General features: G+C 39.8%; 1 protein-coding gene across 1 annotated transcript in view; it reads right to left on the bottom strand.

The window, feature by feature from the left end:
- The window catches only part of ITGAV (integrin subunit alpha V), a 42,691-nt gene extending 23,128 nt beyond the window's left edge, over positions 1-19,563 (bottom strand). The window contains exons 1-6 of the mRNA XM_071747770.1: positions 19,246-19,563; positions 15,373-15,500; positions 3,340-3,431; positions 2,705-2,819; positions 1,623-1,684; positions 88-133 (exon numbers count right to left, since the gene is read on the bottom strand). Coding sequence (XP_071603871.1) covers positions 88-133; positions 1,623-1,684; positions 2,705-2,819; positions 3,340-3,431; positions 15,373-15,500; positions 19,246-19,397 — 595 coding nt within the window. The 5' untranslated portion in view covers positions 19,398-19,563. The remainder of the gene's footprint in view (positions 1-87; positions 134-1,622; positions 1,685-2,704; positions 2,820-3,339; positions 3,432-15,372; positions 15,501-19,245) is intronic.
- Between the last annotated feature and the right edge of the window lie 4,085 nt (positions 19,564-23,648).

Here is a 23,648-nt window from a genome sequence, read left to right as displayed (position 1 = left end):
TTGACTGTGAATAGAAATGAGTATAAAGAGGGGGATAAAGAGAAAAATTGAAGAGGTCATCTCTGTGACTTCAGTGATGTATCTCACCTTGCCAGTAAAAACTTCCTGGTCCTCCAAGTAGCACTCTGTCTCCCTTGGAGGGGAAAAGAAGAAAAAACACATTAACATGCAATGGAGATAAGAGAACATGTCCTATGTTTAAGGGAAGTAATCCCATGTATGGATATCTCTGGAGCTTCACTGACCCCAAAACATTTTTTTAAGCAATGATTAATTAAAAGTGCATCCTGTAAAATGCTAAGATAACAAACAATCCACCTTCAATGACTTGCTTCTCTATTTCACCCACTTGAAATTCCTGTCAGAATTCTCCTTTTACTGTCATAGATCCTTCTATCCACATAAATCTAAGACAACAGAAGTACAATTAGGAGAAAACTGAAAGACAAGTTTTCTTGTCTTAAAGGCAATCATAACATGTTTTTGGGTCAGTACACAAAACTAGTTTAATCTGCCCTGCCACTTTCTCTAACTTATTTAAGTTTAATTCAGAATTCTGCCACTCCATAGTCCTCGGTACAACTGTGATCACAAACCATTTAATGAAATTTTAAGCACATTAAGTATCCCAATGGTTGGAATTTGCTCCATAAATACTGAACTGGGCCATAGGCTTTACTGCATAATTAAGCCACTTATTCTGGTTTTTATCTTAAAAACTCCCATATTCATCAAATCTAGGTCAGAGATTTGTAAATACCTCATCCCCAGGCTTGCCCACTCAGCCAGGCTTTTGGAGTATAGCCTAAAGTTGGTTTTAATTGGGGCTTCAGTCTGCACAGTGAGCCTGAGGGATGACTGCAAAATCACCCAAATACTTACAGTCCTAAGCTGCACATTGCAAAGTTTCCTCCAAAGGAAAAATCAGAGTTCTCCAGCCAATAGTGAAGGGGTATGACCCAATAATAAGGTGTGAAAAAAACCCAAAAATTGCCACATCACAAATAGGACTTGCATGGCCATAGTATCTCCAGACTGTGCTAAACAATTCAACTGTACAGTGCAAAATCAGTTCTCTGATCTGGGCACAGTTTTATTGCACTTGGATTTGAAAAATAACTGTGAATTTAAAAAAAAAACAATCACAAAACACCTGCAAGGAGAAGAAACATAAGACAGGTGGCAAAAAAATGTCTACTTCGGCTAGCTGAACAATTCTCAAGAACACTGTTTACCAGTTCCCTTTAGCAGGGTGTTATTCTTCCTCAAGAAGGAACACTAACTATGAACCAGTCCCTTCAAAAGAAGCCTCTCAAAGGAACTAACTACTACAGTTCATTTCACTTGAGGACTAGGTGCAACAGAGGTGTATGGCATGAGGCTGGAAAACTGGAATGTTTGTTCAGGACATCATCCCTGCCAGAAGTGAAAGCTTGCTGCTGTGAATATATAGGGAGGAACAAGTTTATCTTACCAGAGTGGTTTGAAGTTATTTTTGTTTTTTTACAAGAATGTGTCTGGTTGTGTTTTTCCCCCCAGGAATGGTGGCTTATATTTAGTTTCATCATAGTGCTTGTATGCAGCCTGTATCAGGGTTGTGGAGCTGAGAAAGAATCACATACCTTTGTGAAGTCAATACTGAATCCACCTTGACAAAATCCCTGTCCATCTGCATCGATAGTGGCTGCATTAAAAATGGATAGAAAAGAAAGAGAAAATAAATAAAATAAATATTATCAGTACTCTAATATTAGACGATTCCAAGGATACTTCCCAATGCATCTTCCCAAGTAACCTTATGCTCCTGAAGTTGAACCTTAGAATTTTTTCACTCCTAAATCCATGTTTTCTCTTTATCATCAAAATCAAATGCTGTAAAAGTTTTAGGGCTGGTCTAGCATACATATAACATTAACATATATTCTAGCCTAACAGTCAAACTAAACAGCAACTCCATATTCCTTTGTATTTAATCTTCAAAGGTTTGGGGGAAAATATTTGAAATTTTTATTAAGGAAATCATCTATCTGGAAAGCAGCGATTAAGTTTTTCTTTTGGTATAGAATAAAAATCTGAAAGGTCCAAAACCATAAGTTGTTTCAAGTCTCAGTTTGGAGCAACAAAAAAAAGTATACCTGGCTGAACAAAACCCTCAACATCCTGACACTCATCCCAGCAAGAATTGTTATGGTCGAGTTAATCTTAGGGATTTTAGGATTATACAGCTCCAGAGCAGAGATGCTGAGATCCCCCTATCTCAAAGTGTGACTGCTTAACTAGTATGGTTTAGTTTAATATATACTTATTTAGCTTATCAAAACATTCAACAATTAAAATAGTTAAAACAATGCATCACTATGTACATATGTATACATGGAAACCAGAACCTATCTCTGCAAACCCTTGTTTTCTAAAATGAACTTTCTCTTTAAATTACTTGAATAACAATAATTAAACCTTCAGAAAATCCTAGATTTGGTCTTTGAAAAAACACTTGCTACATAGTTTTGCTTGAATGATTCCTTCAGAAGTGTCCTTCCAAAAACTGAAGTCCTCAGTTCCAATGATACTGGATAACAGATTTTTCCTTTGGCCTACAGTAGAGAAATCAAGGTCTGCATGCTGAACACCAGCTGAAGGAGAATTCAAACGTCTGGATCTAGATTTGGGTTTTTTTCTCATTCTTAAGAGGCTCTACACTTACTTGACCTGCAGGGTGCGTATTCCACAGATTTCGATCCAGCAAGAAGGTAACAAGTTCCTACAGGCTCTCTCTCTTGTTTTGTTTCAGTTCTCCAGTGGTACAGTGGGGCACAGGCCTAAGGAAGAACACATGGAAGAGTGTGGAGAGAAAAGAGTTTGGAGAAACCAAACTCCTCTTCAGAATGCTGGGCAGTAGAAAGTGATACAGCAAAATTCCAATTTTCTACAGAACAGTAACCAAAAAGTAGTTTGGCAGATGCACCATGTGTTATTAAATGAGACTAATACTATCAGTGCTGGGGTAGAAGTATCACCAATTTGTATTTTTTGAAATAGCTGATTTATTACCTTTTAGAAATAATGTTTTCTTGGAGCAACAGTTGTAAAGAGCACATCAAGAATTTATAACATGTTCTAACTCCAGCAAACTCATCCTGCTATTTTCCTCAAGACAAAAATGATACAATCTTTGTTTTCCTAAAGAGTTACAACAAGGCTTAACAACAAAGTCTGAAAAAGACAAGTCATGCTGATTAGTGGCATTTTGTTTAAATTCTGAGTTATCTGGATCTTTTAACATTTTTTTCCATTACAACATCCCAGTATTGAGGCGTTTGAAGGGCATCAAAAACCTACCAAAATTTTATCATTTCTGGATCTCACAGAGGCTCCAAACCACTGATGAGACTTAAATTCCAGCGGATCATCAGGAGCAAAATCTCTGTTGCCTACAAAGAAAACGAAAAACCAGCATAATTTCACAGCAAACTGTACAGTAACAATAATAATGAAAAAAAGCTAAGCTATTGGTTTTGACACATACAGAGAAAAGCAGAAAACACAGTAACACTGGAGGATATAATCCCTTGATGAAAACAGGCTTTATTCAGTTCTACATCTAGGGCCAAATGCAGCTATTTCTTACACATGAAGCATTAGCACAATACTGATTCATTGTAAAAGCACAAAGTTTACAACATCTTTGACAGTGACACAGTAAATACCTCATACTTGAGACATTTGACTTTCAAGTCAGATTACATCACTGCTGAATCAGTGCCAAAGCCAGGACTAAGGTTTCTAGAAGTTCTGCCCTTATTAAATTGAGTTTTGTCTTTGGCTAGAATTGGGACAGAAACTTTTCTAATATTCTACCAAATGTTTACATCTGTATTCTGAGCATCACTGCAGTGTACAAAGCATGGCAACTATCATGTTTACAAGCAAAGTGAAAGGGTAACAAAAATTCTAAGAGTGCACCATACAGGAGAGTAAGTTAAGGATGATTTGCACTGGTATCTGTGTGTCAACTGTTTGGTGATGGAGGTCAGGAGAACCAACTTAATGAGTGGTATTTCTGCAAGTGTGGATGTTAAAATTCCCCTCCCTGGGAGTGTTGAAGGCCAGGCTGAATGGACCTTTGAGCAACCTGGTCTAGTGGAAGGCATCCCTGCCCATGCAGGGGGGTTGGAACTGGATGATCTTAAAAGTCCCTCCCAACCCTTCCTATTCTGTGATTTTATGATTAAGTTTCTTACATAGTTTTGTTGGAACAACCATAGAAACTTCACCAGGCTAAGGAGAAAATTTATGTAACGTTCTGGAAAACATCTTTAAAGTCACCTAAACCACTGCTTTACAGTGCCCAAATCTAAAGGAGTCAGTGAGCCAGCCAACAGCCTTACATCATTTCCAGAGACACTGAGGGGAATCCCCAAACCCAACCCCACTGTGAATCAGAGACCTGTGACCACTTGAATCAAAACTTCCCTGTTTGTCTTATACCTTCTAAAGAAGGCTTTGTCTCCACGCACTCTTATGTCAATTAGGAAAATCCCAAGAAAAGGACAGCAAAAGCAATTCTAATCTGCAGAGTCAGCCAAAACAATCAAGTATCTGGGCTATTGCTGTTCTTAGATTAGAACTATATAGAAATCAATGCCAAGTGCATAGTATCATAGGGAACTGTTGTGCTTTTTCTAATTTCAAGAGTTACTAAAAAAAAAAAAAAAACACAAAATAACTCTCTTCTATCACCCTCTCCTCCCTTTTCTCATTTAAGAGATGCTAAAGATGTGGAGGGTCTGATAAGTAGCACAACTGCACAGATTTATGGATACCTGAACATTTACACTGTCACCCTTGCACAGACAGAAATACAGTTTGGAGATCTGCATGTGACATTCTCATGGTACAGAAAACCAGATCAAGAAGTTTTCCAAATATGGAATTGTCTTTAGTACACTTCTAAAATCCCTGTTTCATCATCACCCTTTCCCTTCCTTGCCTTTAATTCATGAAAATCCACCTGGGGACAGTTTTGCTCAAAGGATGCATTTACACAACTGAGTTATTTTCAGATGAAGATGCCAGCAAAAGAGGAAGCAGCTCCTATTTGCTCCTGTCCTTACATTCGTGTTGCCAGGCTCTGTGTTGGCATTACTACCTTCTGGTCACACAGTCACAACTTCAACCATCCAAGAATGAACCCTACTGAAAAAAATTAATCAGCTGGATCAGGGACCAACCCAGCTGACTGCATGGAGAGGGAATTGGTGCTAACCCCAGTGATGCTGGGGAAAAGACAGAAACATATGGCTGGAAACTATATCCTTTTTGGCAGCATCAGGGAGTTAAAATTGGTTCATTATGCTTGTAACCACACCCAAGGTTATGCAGCCTACATTCTATTTGTCAAGCTACTCTCAAATACAAAATCTCCCAGCTTGACTTGCCAAAAAAAGCTTTAAGCAATATAAAACTTGGGAGCAGTTAAGGCATGGCATTTTACATCTTCTCTAGTGTTAGGATATTTGTGTATGACTAAAATGAAACATAGTGTGACAGTTTTATAACATTAAGCAATGTTCTGTTGTGGTAGGTACTATAAAGGTATCTGTGATGTAAACCCCCCACTGAAATTTAAAACAATAGGCAGTAAGTAGAAGGAGAGGTCTTGTTGCAACAGCAGGTAAGCAGCCATTCAGTGTTATCAGCAATCTGATTTTATCACAGATGTTAAGGAAATTGCTTCCTTCAAATTTCAACTGATCACATCAGCTGAAACTGCAGAAAGCAATAAAAAACCTCAAAATACTGGTTACTGGTACCATCTCTCTGTAGTTGTTGATTGCAGTGCAGAAGAGTTTAACCATCTCATGCTGCCAGAACAGCCCCTCTCTGCCTTCTCCCTCTGCATTCTTGAAGAATCAACTTCCAGGATGGCAGCTACAAAAACTTTTCTCTCCCAGTCTTTAGGGGGAAAAATTACTTTTTCTAAAGCACTCAAAAAGCCCTGATTTAGGGGCTTTTGACAATTGTACAATTTTTTTTGACAATTGACAATAGTATTGGAAACCTCCCTTCAATTTTATTTTAATAGTAGGCATCTAGGTTTTGAGATATACTCAAAAACTGGAATATAAAAAATAAAAATCTCCAAATCAGAAAGCAAATTAACACAACCCCAAGCTTACTATGTTCCAAATGCCATGACTTCAGAAGCCAGCATCAGTTTCTGAAGGCCTAAGTAACAAATTAGAGATTCTTATGCATAAAAAACCCCAACACGTAGTCATTTGTACTCCATTAGGCAATTTGGCTAAAACTCCTATTATTGCAAAAAAGATTTTACAGGCATCTTTTCAACTGTGTAATGTCAGTGCAGATGCAGGTAACATAAAACAGTATCAGCCTTACACTGAGTTTATTCTGTATTCAAAGCTTCAATAGGGCTTCTAAAACTAAGAGTGGGTGTCTTGGGGATAGGGGGCTACTGTTCAGCTGAAGACTGGCTATAACACAGAAAAGTACATTAATACACAAAAAGTAGACCAAGTAGAAAAAAACTCACACTGTAAACAAGGACTTGGAAAATAAAGATCACAAGTATTAATACAGGTCAAATCTGATATTAACTCTCTATTAATAAAGAAAAGCAAGCTTTATTTGCCAACCCCCATTCAAAATTCTCCCCACGAAACACTGTAAAGACATTATGAGCCTTTCACTCAGTTCCAGAAGAGAAACTGTTTTTATGAGGAATTCTAGAAAATACTCTGTCATCAAAAATCCCCTCATTTTAAATGAGAAACCATTTGTGTTTCTGTTCCTGTCTGGGGAAGACAAAGAACACGTAAAAATGAGCCCTTCCTGAAGCAAATCAGAGTTAAATAAGGTGTTTTAGCTGTACTGTAAAGTAAATTTATCATGGGAAGATACAGGACTGACTTCAGCACTTCTGTATTATAAATAAAGACACTGAGTTTATTATTTTTTTTATCATGGTATAACTTTTCAGTGGTGGTTATAAACAAAAAAAAACAAAAAAAAACCCACCACCACCACCAAAAAAAAACCCACAAAAGCCTTCCTTGATGCCCTTTAAAAAAACAATACCTACATTAAATGGAGCAAACTGCAATACAGAAGGATTTATAAGTCCAGACCAATGTTTTGATGTAATGTAACTGTCGTCAGCCTTGCTGCTGTAACTGTTTTATAGCTAATTTTTCTTGTATTTATAAATTATTCTTGATTTAGATTGTCTCAAGAATACCTTAGAAATGTCTTTAAACCAATGATCCACATTTTAAACAGTCATTTAGACAAATACATCTAGGTGATAGAAATTGTTCTGGCTAGACTTAGTCAAGAAAACATTCATAGTTTTTACACAATGCTGTTTGTCAGACTAAAATACAGCTGCTACACGGAATTCTGCTTGATGGATCAGTAATTACAGGATTATGTCATTTGACCACAGGGTATTACTTTGTATCTGTAGAGGCAGCTTATGGTTTTTCCTCTGTGCCTTCTCACAGTACTAGGTATCACATGATGATTTTATATAACTCTCTTTCATTAGGTAGGGAAAAAGGGCTTAGGTGCCAAGTCAACAACAGTGCTTTGTCTCACAAAGTAGTTTTCAGCTGATGTTGAGGGGGTCGTCAAGACAGGAAAATAATTTTTTTTCAAAAAATCCATTACAGGTGTGTGTTGTCGCTGCTGGACCAATGGGACATTGACATTTCACTGCTTTACTTAGGAATAAATATAAAACTGGAAACTAACATGGAAGGATGCTGAGTAGAAGTAACAGTCTAAGCCATCTTCCAAATAATAACAAAAAGATCAGAAGTTCTTTCAGTGCTGAATTTCTTTTAGCTCTCAGCTTTGGATTGTTGGCTCCTCCTTTTTCCAATGTAAATGTTATCAGTTACAGAAACAACGGTGTTACTATAAAATGATTGCAGCTGAGTAAGTGGATTGAGTTGTAACTTGTAGCCCACCTGTTGGCTTGGGAAGGAGAAAACTGAAATAAAACATTTCCCCTTGATCTTGAGTGCCAGACTAACAGAGATAATCATGAGGCAAGAGGCAGTGAACTGATGCAGCCTGGTTCATCACACTATGAATATTTAAGAAGTTGCAAAGCTTAAATAACTCATTCAATTACATAAAAATAGGCCTCTTGGTAACTATGCCAATTCAAAATAAAATACATTGCCCTTTCCAGGTAAAGTGAAACTATGCAGCTAGCCAAAAGAAAGATGAAGAATATACAAGAGCAAGACTGCTAACTTTAGGTGGTGCAAAGCTAGCAGCCTTCCAGCCAATTCAGCCTTAGGTAATGAGGCAAGAGCGAGTGTGTAGGAGCTTATCTTTACTTGAAACTCCCCGTGCTGTGAGGAGATGATGATTTAGCAACCTTGGTTTAGCCACAGTGTTTTGCTAATGACTCAGGGAGTCAAGAATACAGAGGTTCTCATTACTCCTTCCCTTCCCTTTTCTGAGGTAAGACTCCCACTTTTTTCCCTGGGTGGTGCTGGAACAAAAAAGTATCTTTTCCCTTTGCCTAACATAAGACAGACTTTTTTTTTTTTTTTTTTTTCACTTTTTCCAACTTGTCATAGAGTTGAGATCCAGCTACACAGACAGAGAGCCAGCAGTATTCAAGCAGGAGTCCACCTAATCACAAAAACATGAGCATTTTTCCACTGTCAGCTCCAACAACATGCGGAGGAGGCTTTCAAAGTTCTGCTGCCCTCTTTTGTATTCAGAGCATTACCCAGAGCCCAGCCAGGCTTCACTCACACCAACAGATAAGAACAACACTTCAATGAGACTGAGGTAATGATGGATTGAGTGAGATAAAAATTTGACTACAAATGAATGAATGAATGGTCTTCACAAGGTTTATTGCTTAGTTGCTGACTAACCCGGTAGACTTTGAGATTGAAATCCCCACACAGATTGCAGTCTAATACCAATAAAGCAGTCAGATAAAAAGAAAATAGTACTTTGTCAAAGAATGTTACTTTCACAAAATACTGACCCCATCTCCTTATTCCATATCTGGGAAAGATGGAATTATGAACAACAGACACGTTTGCACAAATCATAAAAATCTCCAAAAGACAAAATAAGCTCATGACACCCACTCCTGCCGTAAGTTCCAAACATCAGCAGATATTACACTGTGCAATGCTACAGCATGAAGCTGCACAAGGCAGTTAAAATACCCACTTCAAACTAAATAGGTCACAGAAAGATACAGCCATGCCAAACTGGTGGTTTAGGCTTCCAAACAAAGGCTCCTATTGTCTAGAATCAACCACTTGGGGATAGAAAAACAAAACAAGAGAGAAACGTGGAAATATAAGGAAAAATCTGGAGAGTTTTTGTCAGTATATTCCTTTTCAAAAGCTTCTTTCTCCTCTTTTAGCACAGATCAATATAACCAGTCCTAAAAGGTTTTCATACAAAAATAGCCAAGAACAATTTATATCTCTGAATTACTCTGGTACATCAAAACACCAGGGAGGGAAGCAAAGGATGGAGAGTACAACTGTCAGTGTTAAAACTTCAGGCAGCCAAGGGCTGCACTAAATCCTTTTCCTGAAGCAATAAAAACAAATGACAAAGCTGAAAACATTTGAAATGTTCTTAGGTTTTTAGTATTCCACAGCTTCTGCAAGCTTCCCCAGTCTTGAATTTTGAGATCTGAAATAAAGAATGGAAGCAGTATGGAAAGCTTGTACCAAAAGATAAAATGACAATTTAGCAGCATGCCAGTCTGTTTCTACTGTGTGTCTCAGAAGAGTAAAGCAATATATTGTCTGCACAAGCAGATATTTCTGTGCTAAAAACTAGTGCTGCTCAGAAAACCTGCAGTTCATTAGCACAGAAGCTCAAAGTTGGTTTATGGGCATACTTTTCTTTGTAACAGTTTGTAGAGCTGTTTGCATTTCATCAGATTATTCTGAATGCAGAAGCTCCTGAAAGTCTCAGTATTGCACTTTTCAATGCTGGCAGAGACCTGTGCTTTCAAGCATCCTGTACTGGAGCAGGTACATTTCTCAATTAAAGTTTTCATTAAAAAACTAGCAGGTTTTTGCAAGAAAAACTTTACCATGACAAAACCGTTTAGTTAAGGTTTTTATGAAAAGCCACAGGAGCATGAAAAAATGTAATTTGTACCAACCCACTTGCCAGTGTTCTTGACTGCTGAAGAGCTAGAATCCCAAAGATGAAAAGTAAAATAATATGATTATGAAGATTGTTTCCTTTTAGAAAACAAGCACACAGGAAACTCATTTCACTTGTATTAATTTGGTACATATCGCTGACATGTGTACAGACTGATTAACTCCAACTGGTTCCATGGGTCTCTGAAAAATTGTTTTCAGAATGAAAATCCAGAGTGATCATGCTCTCTAAAATTCCATGGCCAAGTAATGGAGGTATTTATCTAGATGTCAGGCTGTTAGCTAAGTGTATCTGCCCTGCTGCTCCATCTATGCCAAACTCTAAAATACATAAACCAGAGCTAAGTGAGCTTTCGATCCTCCTCCTGCACAGAAAAAAAAAAAAAACATTTAAATTTATACGTAGAAAATGGGCAACTATACAAAGGAAATTCAACTTGAAGAAAAACCTTTGACTTCAAGAATTTTCTCCCTGAGCAAGGTTATGGGGATACTTTCAGAAATATTTGGTACTACCTATGCAAGCTTTGCTGTGCTGGTCCATAAGGCTGTGGAAGGAGGCAAGATAACTGATGTATCTTTAATACAAATGGGTTTGCATCTCTGTCTCAAAAATTACCAGAAACAGAAAATGGATTGCTATTTTAAGAGCATTCCTTTTGCAGTTTACACACAATAAATATGTTTCTCCTGGAAAAAGCTGCTAAGCAGCTGGGAGTTGAAGCCAGCTGCTCACTAGACACTGTTGAGCTTTCTAAGAAAGGAACCACCTCTCTAGGGTGGTACTAGGGCTCAGCAAGCTGTAAGAACTGGTTTTCCCACCATTTGCTTTCCCAAATTCTTTCTTCTCTGCAGATTCAGAACATTCCCCTATTGCTTTGGCTTAAAACAAACAAAAAATCAACTAGATTTTCAAGCACAAAATTATCTGATGTGAAGGAGAGGTAAGAATGAAGACAAATCTTTACCCAGCTTGACCTGTCAGTTGTGGGGTTTTTGTGATTTGAATCACAAAACACCTTGCAAAGGGAAGGATTTACTGGAATTGTTTATGCTTATGACAGTTTTGAAGAATATACTACTAATGTAAATTTCCCCCCTAGTTCTTGTCCAGAAGAAATACAGCCTCCTACACAACCTGAGGTGTAAAAATTAATTGAGGCAGAGGAGAAAAATCCCAAGTATTTTACCAAACAGTTCAATTGAAACTGTGGTAATGCTGTGGCAACTGTAGTAAGAAGCCAAGATATAAAAAAATAGAATAGCAGAAACCTTGGTTTTGTGACCAGTGGGAGAATTAGCTTTTGAATTAACAAGGTGAACAGGAATAAGGCAGGCTCAGTGCTTATATTGGGTTTTTCAATCTGATCTATGAAGATTTGCAGCATAACCCCATAGAGAATCAGATAGAAGTTGTAATGCTTGGCATTTCAGTTTTGCAAGAGTATCAGCAACAGCATGCAGGTGAGGAAGTTTGCTCTGTTTATTTCTTTTTAATGTCAACCTTTGTGTGCTTTTAAGAGAAAAACCATCCTGAAATGCATGCCTAATGATACTTGAAAACCTTTAAGAAAAACAAAACTTTCTGGCCATTCTGCTGCACAGGCAGCACAGCTAAACACACCCCTGAATTTGAGAGCATTTTCTACCATATGTTTGTTATGCAGTTTTCACATAGTCATAACTATGTTAAATCAAAGCCAACTGATGTCAATGCTGAAATGCTGAGAAGCCCCACAGCGAAGCATCTTTACATTTGGCAAGTGTTAATGTGTGATATAAACATTTTGCCTTCCAAAGCCACCATGTTTACCAGAATGTCAAAAGCAATTAGTATAATATGCACAGAAACATATATACAGAATATTCTCTAGTGTATTTTAACATGAGTGTAACTATTGCACTGGAACATCTAGGCCATGGAGAGACTCCCCCTTCCCCACTGCAAATATAATGCTGTTTTAAATGAGAAAATATGCTGTGTAGGAAGAGTTTTACAAATTTTTTTTTTTTTTTTTCTGGCCAGCAGTTTACAGATTGCAATGTCTGCTTTAATGGGTCTTCTTTATGTCACAGGCTAGGGGTAGGGCATGAAAGGGAGGAAAATACATATATTTTCAGCACGGACTGCTTCTGCCCAGCTTCTCTCCTGAAACTGCTGAGTTGACAGGCTCAGGAAGGAAGAAACAAAGTAGTAAATTTGGTACTACCAGGAACCATGAGCTTAATGATTTGTAGCTTTCCACCAAAGAGCTGGGCTTCCAGTGAATGTAACAAGCAGTGGCAGAGGCTGGAACAATTTCTCCTTCAAAGATTAAAATAAAAAAGCTAATACCTCCTCTCTTGGGACACGTAACAGCTCTTGCATTTGTCTCGTGTAAATGACCACACTTCTGTGCCAATATGATATTTAAGCCAAAAGCAAGTGTTAGAAAATAAAACCCAAGTCTGTGTGTGGCCTTTCTACAGATGGGGAAGAGAAAATAACCCAGAAAGCTGGAGGAAAACTGAACTCAAACCAAGTTATTTTTAATAAGAAAAAAATAACAGTTGAGAGGGGAGAAAAAAAAAACCATACTAGCTGGACCTCTGCAAAACCTTACTCTTATATTTATTTGTGATACAACCATGAGACAAGGAGACAAACACAACCTCACACTTCCAGGAAAAGACTGACTCTTTCCTCCATCCCCTTCCTGCATTTACAGCACAGGATTATGGCCTCTTCCCTTCTCTCAGACACTGAATGCAAGATGCAGTGGATGGGCCTGGTCAGGGGTCTGGTCAGGGGCTTGCCAGTAATGCTGAGGGGCCCAGGGGCACATAAAAGGAATAGGGCCTTGAGTTCTAATAATCAGAATTTTGCAACTCCACACACAGAGTTTGGCATCAACAGGTAAGCAGACAAAAGCCACAAGTGTGAATGTTCTCTTTATTTTCACAGGTCAGATTTCTCACTAACTGCAGACAATCAGAAAAGAATTCCAAATAAATCTACCCAAGCAGTTTTGCAGAACCTGAACAGCTTTTTCTATTAAAAAACATGTAAATAATTGGGGTTTGGGGGAAGGAACTGAGTTGTATTGCAGGGCTAAGCAATATGTCTGGAATTACAAATTATGAATAGTGATGGATGAACCTGAACCCTTCCAAAGGTTCCACTCTACCATCTACAAAAAGCACCTTTGCTTTAGCATCACAAATCAGTGGTAACATCTTCTGCTTCCTTTTCCTGTGAAGCAAGTCACACACCTTCCCTAAACTTTGTTATGAGGTAGGGGCAGGCAGGAGTGGGGGTTTACATTGTCTTGGCAGTAAGACATTGTCATCACAACATAGGGAATCAACCATTGTATTATGTACAAAGAAAAAGACATTTTATTTTGTCTCAGTGCATTTATTATGCTGAAATACAATGCCCCTTTTCACCCAGAGAATAATTAACAAATGTGTTGTTTCCTAATTCATTGCCACAAAGCTGGAATGAGTTAAAATGTGCCTGACAGAAATCCTCTTAGGCCATCATGACCTGTATTTTTACTGTTAAATTTCAAGCTGTTAACATGCCTGTTACTTAAAGGCAAATTAAAAGCAAAACAGTAGCATATAGCTTAGGCATGAGCACAAACCAAAGCATTGAGACCTCTGCCTGGCATGGGGAAAAGCCTATTTCAAATGTTCACAGTATAAATGCACTGCAGTTCCCTTTGGAACATATATCTAGAACCTACCTAGGTGGCTCATCTTTCCTTACTATAAGTTTTTTGTCTGTTATGTTAGTTGTGATTATTAATTAGGGACATCTAGAGTATTTCATTGAAGCAAATAAGCAATGAAACAACACATAGGGGGTTTTTTGTTTAAGTTTGTTTACTATCACCATCAATCACATTATAAAATTATTTTTGCTGTCCTACACTGATGGAGCTAAAATGTCACACTTGGCAGTTTACTAGAGATTGTAAGTAATCTGGAAGAAAGGTCCCTGTAGAGTGATGAGATTGCTAATCAGTTGGGGTTTGTGTGTACCATTATGTACTTAATTTTTGTTGTTGTTGGGTTTTGTGTTGGCATTTTCTTTTGGCTTGTTTGTTGTTGGCTTGTTGGGGTTTTTTTAAGAACTGGTAACAAACTGGTAACATAGTAATTTTGAGAAAAACACCTGGATATTTCAGAAAGCTAAACACCAAGAACATTTTGTGGCATACCTGGACAGTGGAGCTGGAAGAAGAGTTTCTCCACTGTGCCATACACAATTTACACTGCATAAACCTAATATCCTTTGGACTGCCAAGTCAAAATACCAGCAGAGGCAAGAATGAATTATAACCAACTAGACCTTAAAAGCACAGGTGTTTCCTCCACCCTGCCACATGGGTCTTGCTAATCCACTCCCATGACATGGAAAGGGTTTTTTTCCGCTGGCCTGAAACACGCCGTGGAAAACAGGATTCAGCACTGAGTGGCTGAAGCAGAAAAGCACATGAAGTGCATTCCCAGCTGAGCTGCCACAGCTCATGGAAATCACTGTGTGAACCAGAGCATGAAGTGCAGTGCTTAATGTCGGCATAGCTGCTGCTCAGCTTTAGCTGGCTTCAGACATGGGCACCTACTGCCTCTGACCTGAGGCACCTTGAGTGCTGCTACTCTAAATGTCACATATATTGTCAAGCTACATCTGAGGGGAAAGGTAAAAAATTTTCTTCCACAGTTCTAAGTTTGTAGTCCCAGTTTTGTTTTGGACTTCTGAGGACTTTGGCTTAAACCACCTTTGCTGATCTTAAAAAGTCTCTTTCTTCACATGCCCTGCTACTAACAGACCCAAAGCCCCTTGGGGTTTATTGGGAATTAGGTTGCCAAATGTTTCAGAATTGCTGGAGAGTACAGAGGAGAAATATAAATAGGTTAAAACAAAAGAAGAATGTCTGCTCATTCAGGCTTTCAGCCCTTAGCAAGGACAACAGAGAGGAGGAGAACAGAGGAAAGGAGATAGAGGATAAATAGAGGAGAGAAAAAAGAAAAAAACCAAAACAAAAAGCCCTGAGTAGCTGCCAGTCCAAAACCAGCCACGTTCACATCAACCATCAAGAAACCCAATGTGAATCCCTTCTGGTCTCTCACATGAGGGTTAAAGCAAAGACATCTCATGTCTCCCCCCACACAGTGAGCTACAAATTACCTGTGGAGTCAAATATAATCGGCTGGCAATTTCTGTTTGAATTCCAGTTGCACTTGAGCACCTGGCCTCCTTCTACAATGTTGTGCTGGGTAGTGTTTGCTTTTGGAGCTCCCACCAGAAGAAATGTCCTGCAGTAGGAAAAAAAAATAAAGCAAAGGTTTCAACACCTAAGGAAGAAGCAAAGATTTAGCAAAAAGAAAAAAAACCCACACCTTTCTGTTCTATTTGAAATTATATTTTAAATGAGATAATCACCTTTTATATTCTTTACTCCCTTCTAAAATATGATTGTATGCAACAGAACAGGAGACCATGTACTTCTCTAGTTTAAGAAAGTCATCGGCTGGCATAATTTCTGGTTAATTTTGTACACAGAAGTAATTCTAGGAAGCCAGTCAAAACTGGAAATAACATACAAACAAAACAGTAGTGGTTCTGAGCTCAGAAGGTACTGAGTAGTGAAGTCAGCCTAATATTAGCAAATGCTGTTTTAAAAAGAATCTCCAAGTATCCAAGTGACTGTCAGCCACAGGTCTGAACAATAATTAATCTTTCCTGAAATTCATTTCACTTTAATCGTTTTATTATTAAGATCTGTCATGCTTTTGTAAATCTTTACTTATATGAACATGTTCAGTGCACTCTGAGCAGGACCTGCTATGAGATTATACCTGTGCAGGCAGCAAAATACAGAAGTTATGAAGTTGTAAAACAGACAAAATAAAAAGCCAGAACCAAACACAGTTCCTGGCATCTTCCAGAAAGGTTATTAACATCTTCCAGGAACTCTGACACCTCTGAGACACATCTGACTCATCAGCACTCTCCTAAGGAAGTCAATTTGAAATATTGACAAAGATGTACAGAAGACATAAAACTAAATGCTTCCTTCCAACAGAATCTGCTTTGATGTTTCCATTTAGACCACTTAAAAGAATAGAGCTTGCAAGAGAAGTCTTATCATCCTCTATCAGGCATTGTGGTTATTTAGTTTTGAAACTGGGTTAGCTGAACAAGCTGCAGGACTGGTTGGAGAGAATGTCTACAGGTAGGCAGATCCAGACCCCGCGGATCCAAACTTGCTCTGGTTTTGAGAATCATCTTCCAGACTTCATTGTAAGTTTATATTTCTGAAGATGTAAATACTAGGTTTAAATATGTAGCACCTCATTAAAGCTCAATTCATATGAAAACCTACATAAGCCATACATTTTCAAACTCTCTGAATTTTTCAGAACATAAAAAAATTTGCCAGTCTGGACTTTGATAGAAAATTGAAGCTAATTGGCAATCCACTTGTTTTCCTTTGTTGCCATTGCTAGACACTCTAGATTCCAAGAACAAGAATTTGAAACACTTTAATCTACTTAAGATGTTTTCTCTGGGTGTAATAGAAATGCTTAAAAATAACTATCATGATGTCAAGAAACACATCCATTATTATAATTACAATCTATTAAACAAGTGGTAGCTTGCCTCCCATTTATTCTTATATCACTAGCTTTTGAGAAACCCCCCCAAATGGAGTACTTGTTTAAAAATAAATCATTCCCATTCTAGTCACACATTTGCTTAAAATAATCTTTGTAATGCAGTTTATCAACAAGATTATAAATTGTTATGGAACTCCAGAAAGATTAAGTCAATTCTTTTCTCAATGAAAAAAAAAAATTAAAAAAGCATTTTTATAATCATAGACCAAACAAGCAGATTTTACCATAGGTCTTAAAATACTACACAAATTACCTAAATACAAAGAAGTCTCTGGTCCATGTATTTTAGGAAAGTGGGAACAGAGGCAACATTGTTATTCCCATGGGAATCTCCCAGCTATGCTTTGATACTGCCCATCTCCTACATAATGAAACCATCTGCCCCAACACAAGGCTGTGGGCAGGACTGGGAGCATGTGGGCATCCTTGGCAGCTTGGCATCAGTAGGAATGCTTACAGCAGGAACCACCTGCCAGTGCTTTGCCATGGACCAGCCAAGAAAGAGAAAGTGGTGTTTCCACATACTTGCATTTGGTAGCCTGTCCTCCAGTGTACAGTTCTTTTAAAACAGTGTGTTTGTGAAACCTCTTTTAGTTATTATGTTTTGTCACTTAGAACTACAGTTATGCTCTCTGCCAGAGGCCACATAGCACCCTGTACAAGGCTGTTGCTTGAAACAGGAATAGGAACAGGTCTTTCATCCCAGACTTCTAAATATGCTTTATTTTGGTATCCAGATCAAACCAGACTGTGAAATAGCAGCTTGAGTGTTCAAAAACTAATGACTTCTTGTCACACCAAAAAAAAGGAAGAAAATTCCCTTAAAAATATGAAGGAGTCATCTATGCTGTTTGAAAGCCACTAGTGTTCAAAATCGGAGTGCTTTTTTGATGTTGTTTGCTTTAAAAAATAAGCCAACACTGTTTTCTTTTACAGCTATGCACTCTGAGGTCACTTGTTAATATAAAAATAATGGAAAGGTTCCAAATAGTGGTTTCAACGAGAGCTGGGTCACATAATTCCTTATCAGAAAGCAAGGAAGAAAGTTTACTACCTGACCTTATCAGTCTCCTAATAACTTTAGACCCATACGTGCTGACTTAAAAGTAAGGACAGGGACACAATTAGAACCTTTTTTTCTCCTAGACTAAGACTTAGAGGATTAAGATAGCACAGAAAGATGTTGCAACACATGCAAGTCAAGGCAGGATAACTTCTAATGTTTGTGGGTAATAAATGCTAACAAAACTAGCTGATGTATTGCAAAATGACTTGCTCAATAGCTATAGAATTCATTTATAAAGTTTTACGAGCTCAAGATCAAAAAGACAAAATCTCCTCAAGTATGATGCAAGACAACACCTTTTCCAGCATTACAGCACTTCAGATGGGAAAGGAGAGGAAGAAAGTGGTAGAAGCTGGATCCTAATGTAACCCAGACTCGAGAAATACAGACTAAGTCATTAAGTTAGTGAGACGACTCTTTATGAGTCTGAAACACACCAGCTACCAAACATTGTCTATGTTGTTTTTTAAACACGAAAAGAGAACTCATTCAAGAAGCAGATGGGGAGGGTATTTATTTATGTGGAACTTTCTTCCCCAGGCTCCTCAGCAGCTTTGTGTGCCCCGCAGAGACACAGCACAACCCAAACACGGTGCTTGTGCAACGAGCAGTCAAAAAAAAAAAAAAAAAAAAAAAGGGACCAGCAGAACTTCCGAAATTTCACGGGACAAAACCTCAGGTACGAGACGTCATGAAGCAAAACGCTTCATCTTTCTACATTGCATTTATTATCACCATCAGTCGCATGTACCACGGACCGATAAGGCTGCTCAGAAAACCCGGCGGCGCAAAATTTAAGCCGTGTCAGAATGAAGAGACCGTACAAGGTTTCACGCTTGGCGGTGAAACCAGACCGGTGAAAGGGTCCCATCAACCACAGACACCCCAGAAGGGAGAAGCGATGCTGCCCAGCCCGTGTTCCGGAGCCCGCAGGAGTCCCGTTGCCGGGGGAGGGGGAGCCCGGTACCACGACCCGGTTGGGTCCAGGGCCCTACGGCCACCGGAGCCGCTAGCCCGTCCGGGAACAGCAGCCGGTTCACCTCAATGAATGGCATTCTTTTCTCTCCCCCAGCCCGCTCCCCCCGTGAGCCGTCGCCAGCGGACACGAAGGGGGGAGAGAGGGGGCTGTTCCCGGCCCCGGCATCGCCCTCCTCCTCCTGCTCCCCCGGGCTGTCCGCGCCGGGATAACGCTGGCAATCTGCGAGACCCGACAGAGCAAAGCCGGAGCAGCCACAACGGGGCCCCTGCCCCGGGAGGAACGGAGCGGCAGCCCCGGGCCGGACCGGGGCGCGCAGGACGGGGCGGGGCACTTACGAGTATGGGTCGGGAGCGAAGAAGTCCACGGCAAAGCCGAAGTAGCTGCCCTCCGGGCCCGAGTAGACGGCCGGGCGCTCGGTGTCCAGGTTGAAGGCGCTGCCCGGGGCCAGCGAGCCGACCAACAGCACCAACAGCACCAGCCGCGCCATGGCCCGGCCCTGCACAACCGCGCAGTTCGGCCCGGCCCGGCGAGGAGCGGGGGCGGAGGTGCCGCGCGTTTCCCGCGGCCGGCGGCGGCGGGGCGGGGAGCGGAATCACTTCCTCCCGCCCGGCGCCCAGTTCCCTTTTCTCCCCGGGACAGGGGCGGCAGGAAGGAGAAGCAACATCATGTGGTGCCGGAGGCGGGACCTCATCCCTCTCCGGGCCCTCATCCCGATCCGGGCCCGGCAGCCGCCGCCCGCCGCTCCCTTCCGCCTGCAGGCCCGGCCCGGCCCCCAGGGAGCGCGGATAGGGACAGGCGGACCCGCTCCGGGAGATCGAATGTCAGCTGGGTTGGGGGGGGTGGGGGCGGTGGCTGCCTTTGGATCTCTCTTTGGGTAAGGCACCCAAGTTTTAAAGCGTCGTTTCTGGTGTACCGAAGCCTTGAGGAGGTTGAGAGCTATTGAGGAGCGCTGAAACTAAGAAAAAGAGGGGGACACTTCCATCCTACAAGGTCTGTTTTGTCAAGGCTTTCTCAATGAAGCCTTTTTTACAAAATCTGTTTCAGGAAAGCTGTGAATGTGAGCCAAGAGCAAAGTAACTGCCCAGTGTGGACCCATCCATGGAACAAACCAACAAGCTAATAGGATATTAAGTGACTTAAAAATCCCATGCAGCGGGTGCAGGGCTGTGAAGAGCTGGGTCTGCAAAACCTTCCTTCTGGAGACCTCTGATGTCCTGTTGACCATTGCAGTACCTCGTGTGGGAAAGAAGTGCCCAGCTGGAAACTCTTCAGTCAGTTTGTGGCCGTGGTACCATCTGCCACCAGTAAGAAGAGTTTAGCACTGCCATCATGGGAGCTGGGGCAGTTGCAGGCTGTTCTCCAATCTCTCATGGCCTTTCCAGCATCAACCTACAGCCAACTTCAGCATCTGCTCAGTACAGTAGTGTTTCAGGAAAAAGACAACATGATGGAACACCAATAACCAGGAATTGATTCATATTAATTCATATTACTATTTTGTAAAACACAGTACTGTTAGTTTCACGCTATTGCCCCAAGAAGGGTCGACATTTAGCTTTACTTTTTTCATGGGAGCATGATAAAGTAAGATGAACATACTGCAAGCATGTTGCAAGCCCCTAAATAAAACCACCCCATACCATATTTACCAAGGGAGAGATTAAGAGTTACAGGACTCCTGAAAGAAAATAATTTCTATAAAAAGCAGATGAAAACCCACAATGCTATACAAGGAAGTCTCAGAAAACATGGCCTGTTACGAAGGGAATATGCTGAGGCCTTGTGAATACAGGTGATGAATTCTACTACAATAATAAAATAATAATTGCAACAAGTTGAAAAATCTCCCCTAAAAAGACTTGCTTCATTTAAATAATGGGAATTACATCAGTTAAGAGTGGCTTTCTAAAATACTTCCCTTCAAACTTTTGAGCTAGGCATGGGAACCACTGGTGAAATTTTGGACTTGGATTCCTCAAGAGATGATTTTACTTTGAAACCCGTTAAATTGACTGTAAGAGGACTTTTGCAGGCTCAGTTCTAAAAATCAGGTGCATCGTGTGGGTAGAGGCTACAAGGTTGAGAGAAAGCAATGTTGGAAGCCACTGAGGATGTTTTCAATGGAGAGCAATTACCATGGCAGAAAATAATTAATATAATCAGGAATATTGGTAGGCAAATTACTGAATACAGTCACAAGCATATCTGTAGAAGAACTGCTTATAATTCTACTGAAGAGAGACTATTTAATAATCATAAAGTATTCTTGCAGTTTTGGTGAAAATAATTGAATTAGATATAGAAAAAATAGTATATAAAAACTTTGAAGTAGGTGTGTTCAACCTTGTCTGTCTCATCCTTTTAGTGAATTATTCCTTCTAAGAACCCAAGGACCTTTCACAGAAAGTGTTTACTTCATCCGTAGCTAATGAATCAGATCTCAATTAGTATCTGTTTCCTGTTATCCCATGGGAGTGAAAATTCACAGTCACTTTGTTTTTTTCCCCCAGTAATGTCCAATCAGCCTGTGTTCACTGATAACTGATATTTATCAGCCTGTGTTCACTGATAACTGATATTTAGGCTTACAAGAAAACAATTTGTAATGTATAAGGGGATTCCAAGGGGAATAACCAAACATTGAAATGGCTGAGCATTTAAATTTCTCACCAAATTAGCAGCGAAAGTTGCTTTAAATTAAAATTTTAATATATTATAGCTTAGTAGAGTCAGATTTTATATTAACATGCAAGCTGAATTACATATCCTTGAAGCCAACAGAAAAGAGCAACAGAAAGAGGCCCTGACTAATGGCAATCTTTTAAAAGCTGGATATAAGATATATAAGCTATATTTTACACCATGGGTTCTCGACAAGTCTGCTGCTACTTAACCTACTGTTTAAAATTCTGTTACCAATATAAAGGGAAAAAGAAAACATGGCTAGGAAGTGATAGAGGATTTAACAGAAAATTGCTCTTATTGAAAAGGGGTTGCATATTAAGAGCCATTTTAAAAATACTTAAGGTCTGAAATATTTCCTTCCATCTAGTGATACGTGTGTCATCTTAATACTTGTGCAACCCTGCAGTACTGTTGCACCACTGTAAGCAGTAAATACAATTTTTTCATGTTTATACTTTAAAAAAGTATGTTTTAAATGTATTTTTTTCAGCAATCTCACGGTCTACAAAGGAAGAACCTCCCAAACATTTCCATTTATTCATTCTCCCAGCTTCCCTGTCAGCAGTAATGCATACCACAGCTCCCCAAATAGCAGCACACAGAAAGCAAGTGGTTTGTTCCATTAAACAAATACCTGGTTCTTCTGTCTCTGCCAGTCCTGCATTCTAGTCACTTGTTCTTGCTACCAAGTGATAAAAATAATAATAATTCCTTAAGGAGCCCTACTCACAAATTCTTATCCTGTCAAGAATAGAAGGAGAGTTCCTATACCTACCCATCTGGTATTTGATTTTCCTCATTTTGCTGCCTCTTCTTAGGCAAAAAGAAAATAATTGATATGATCAACTTTGTTATTTAATGACTGCTGTCTCACAGCTGTTGTACTACAGACTTGATCAAAGTAAAACAGCAGTAAATTCACAAACTCTAGCAAAAGAGGGCAAGAAACTGAAAGAAAAAAGTTTCATGCGCACATGGATCAGGGAGTCAGTAGTTCAGGGAAAAGGAGGATTTATTTTCTCGCCTTGATAACTTCCCAACATAACACTGATGGTGAGGGAGAAGTTACTTTTAAGATATTTTACAAATGATAGATTTTGGTTTCCTAAGGACTGCTCGTTGTCAGCGAATTGCTAGCAGAGAGGCCAGAGGAATGACAGTCGGGGGTTCCTATCCCTAGGGAAGTCGTTTTTCAAACTGTTTCCTGTCTTCAAGAAGATAATTGCTTTTACAGCAGCTGTTCCCTGCATATCTGCCTTCTCCCTTCACTCGGGCCAAGAAAGGTGAAGCAGAGAGCTGTTTCCCCGAGTCAGCACCCAGCGCCCTGCCCCGCTCCCACCGCTTCAGTCACCGCCTGCCAGCGGAAGCGGCGGCGTCACCGCTGCCTGACCTTAATTCCCAGCACAATCAGAGTCACTCAGTCTAGACAGCCCTACAGCCTGGCCACATCACCCTATATGGTACCATACCCCTCCACAGCTCCAGCATTGGGGGGAAAAAAAAAAAAAAAAAAAAAAAAATCAGATGTACAGGCTTGGAGTTAAACATCTAATCAAACGTGAGCTTACTGTAAATTAAACAAAGTGTTTTCTGCTGCAGAAGAGACCAAATGGTTGATTCCATTTCTTGTGTTCAGCTGCTACGTCTGACAGAGTCACCAGCAGAGGAACAAAAGCCTGAATCAGACTTTGCTGTTACCATAAAGAAGGAAACACCCTTTCAGTCAGCAGGCAGGGTTTCTTCACTAGCTTGGTCAGTACTCAGCATGTCTAACACGCAGACAGACACCAGGTACTGAGATCATATTACAGAATATAAAAAAGGGCATTACATATTTCTGTGTTTACTCCCCTGTTATCTCTAATTTACAGGCTAGTAAGCTATGCAGTGGTGAAAATTAACCACTAATGGTTAGAAGAACTGGGCAGAACTGGGTTGCCTTATGCCAAGATACTGAATTTTTTATCTGTATTTGTAATTGAATAAAATTACTTTGGAATTCTTTGGAGTCTAAAGAACTGGTTTCCGTTATTTAACAGGAAAAAAAAATCCT

The sequence above is a fragment of the Heliangelus exortis genome, chromosome 6, assembly GCF_036169615.1.
Source record: "Heliangelus exortis chromosome 6, bHelExo1.hap1, whole genome shotgun sequence".
Lineage (NCBI taxonomy): Eukaryota > Metazoa > Chordata > Aves > Apodiformes > Trochilidae > Heliangelus > Heliangelus exortis.
Note: the sequence above shows the minus strand (reverse complement) of the source record. Positions and strands in the feature narration are given on the sequence as shown.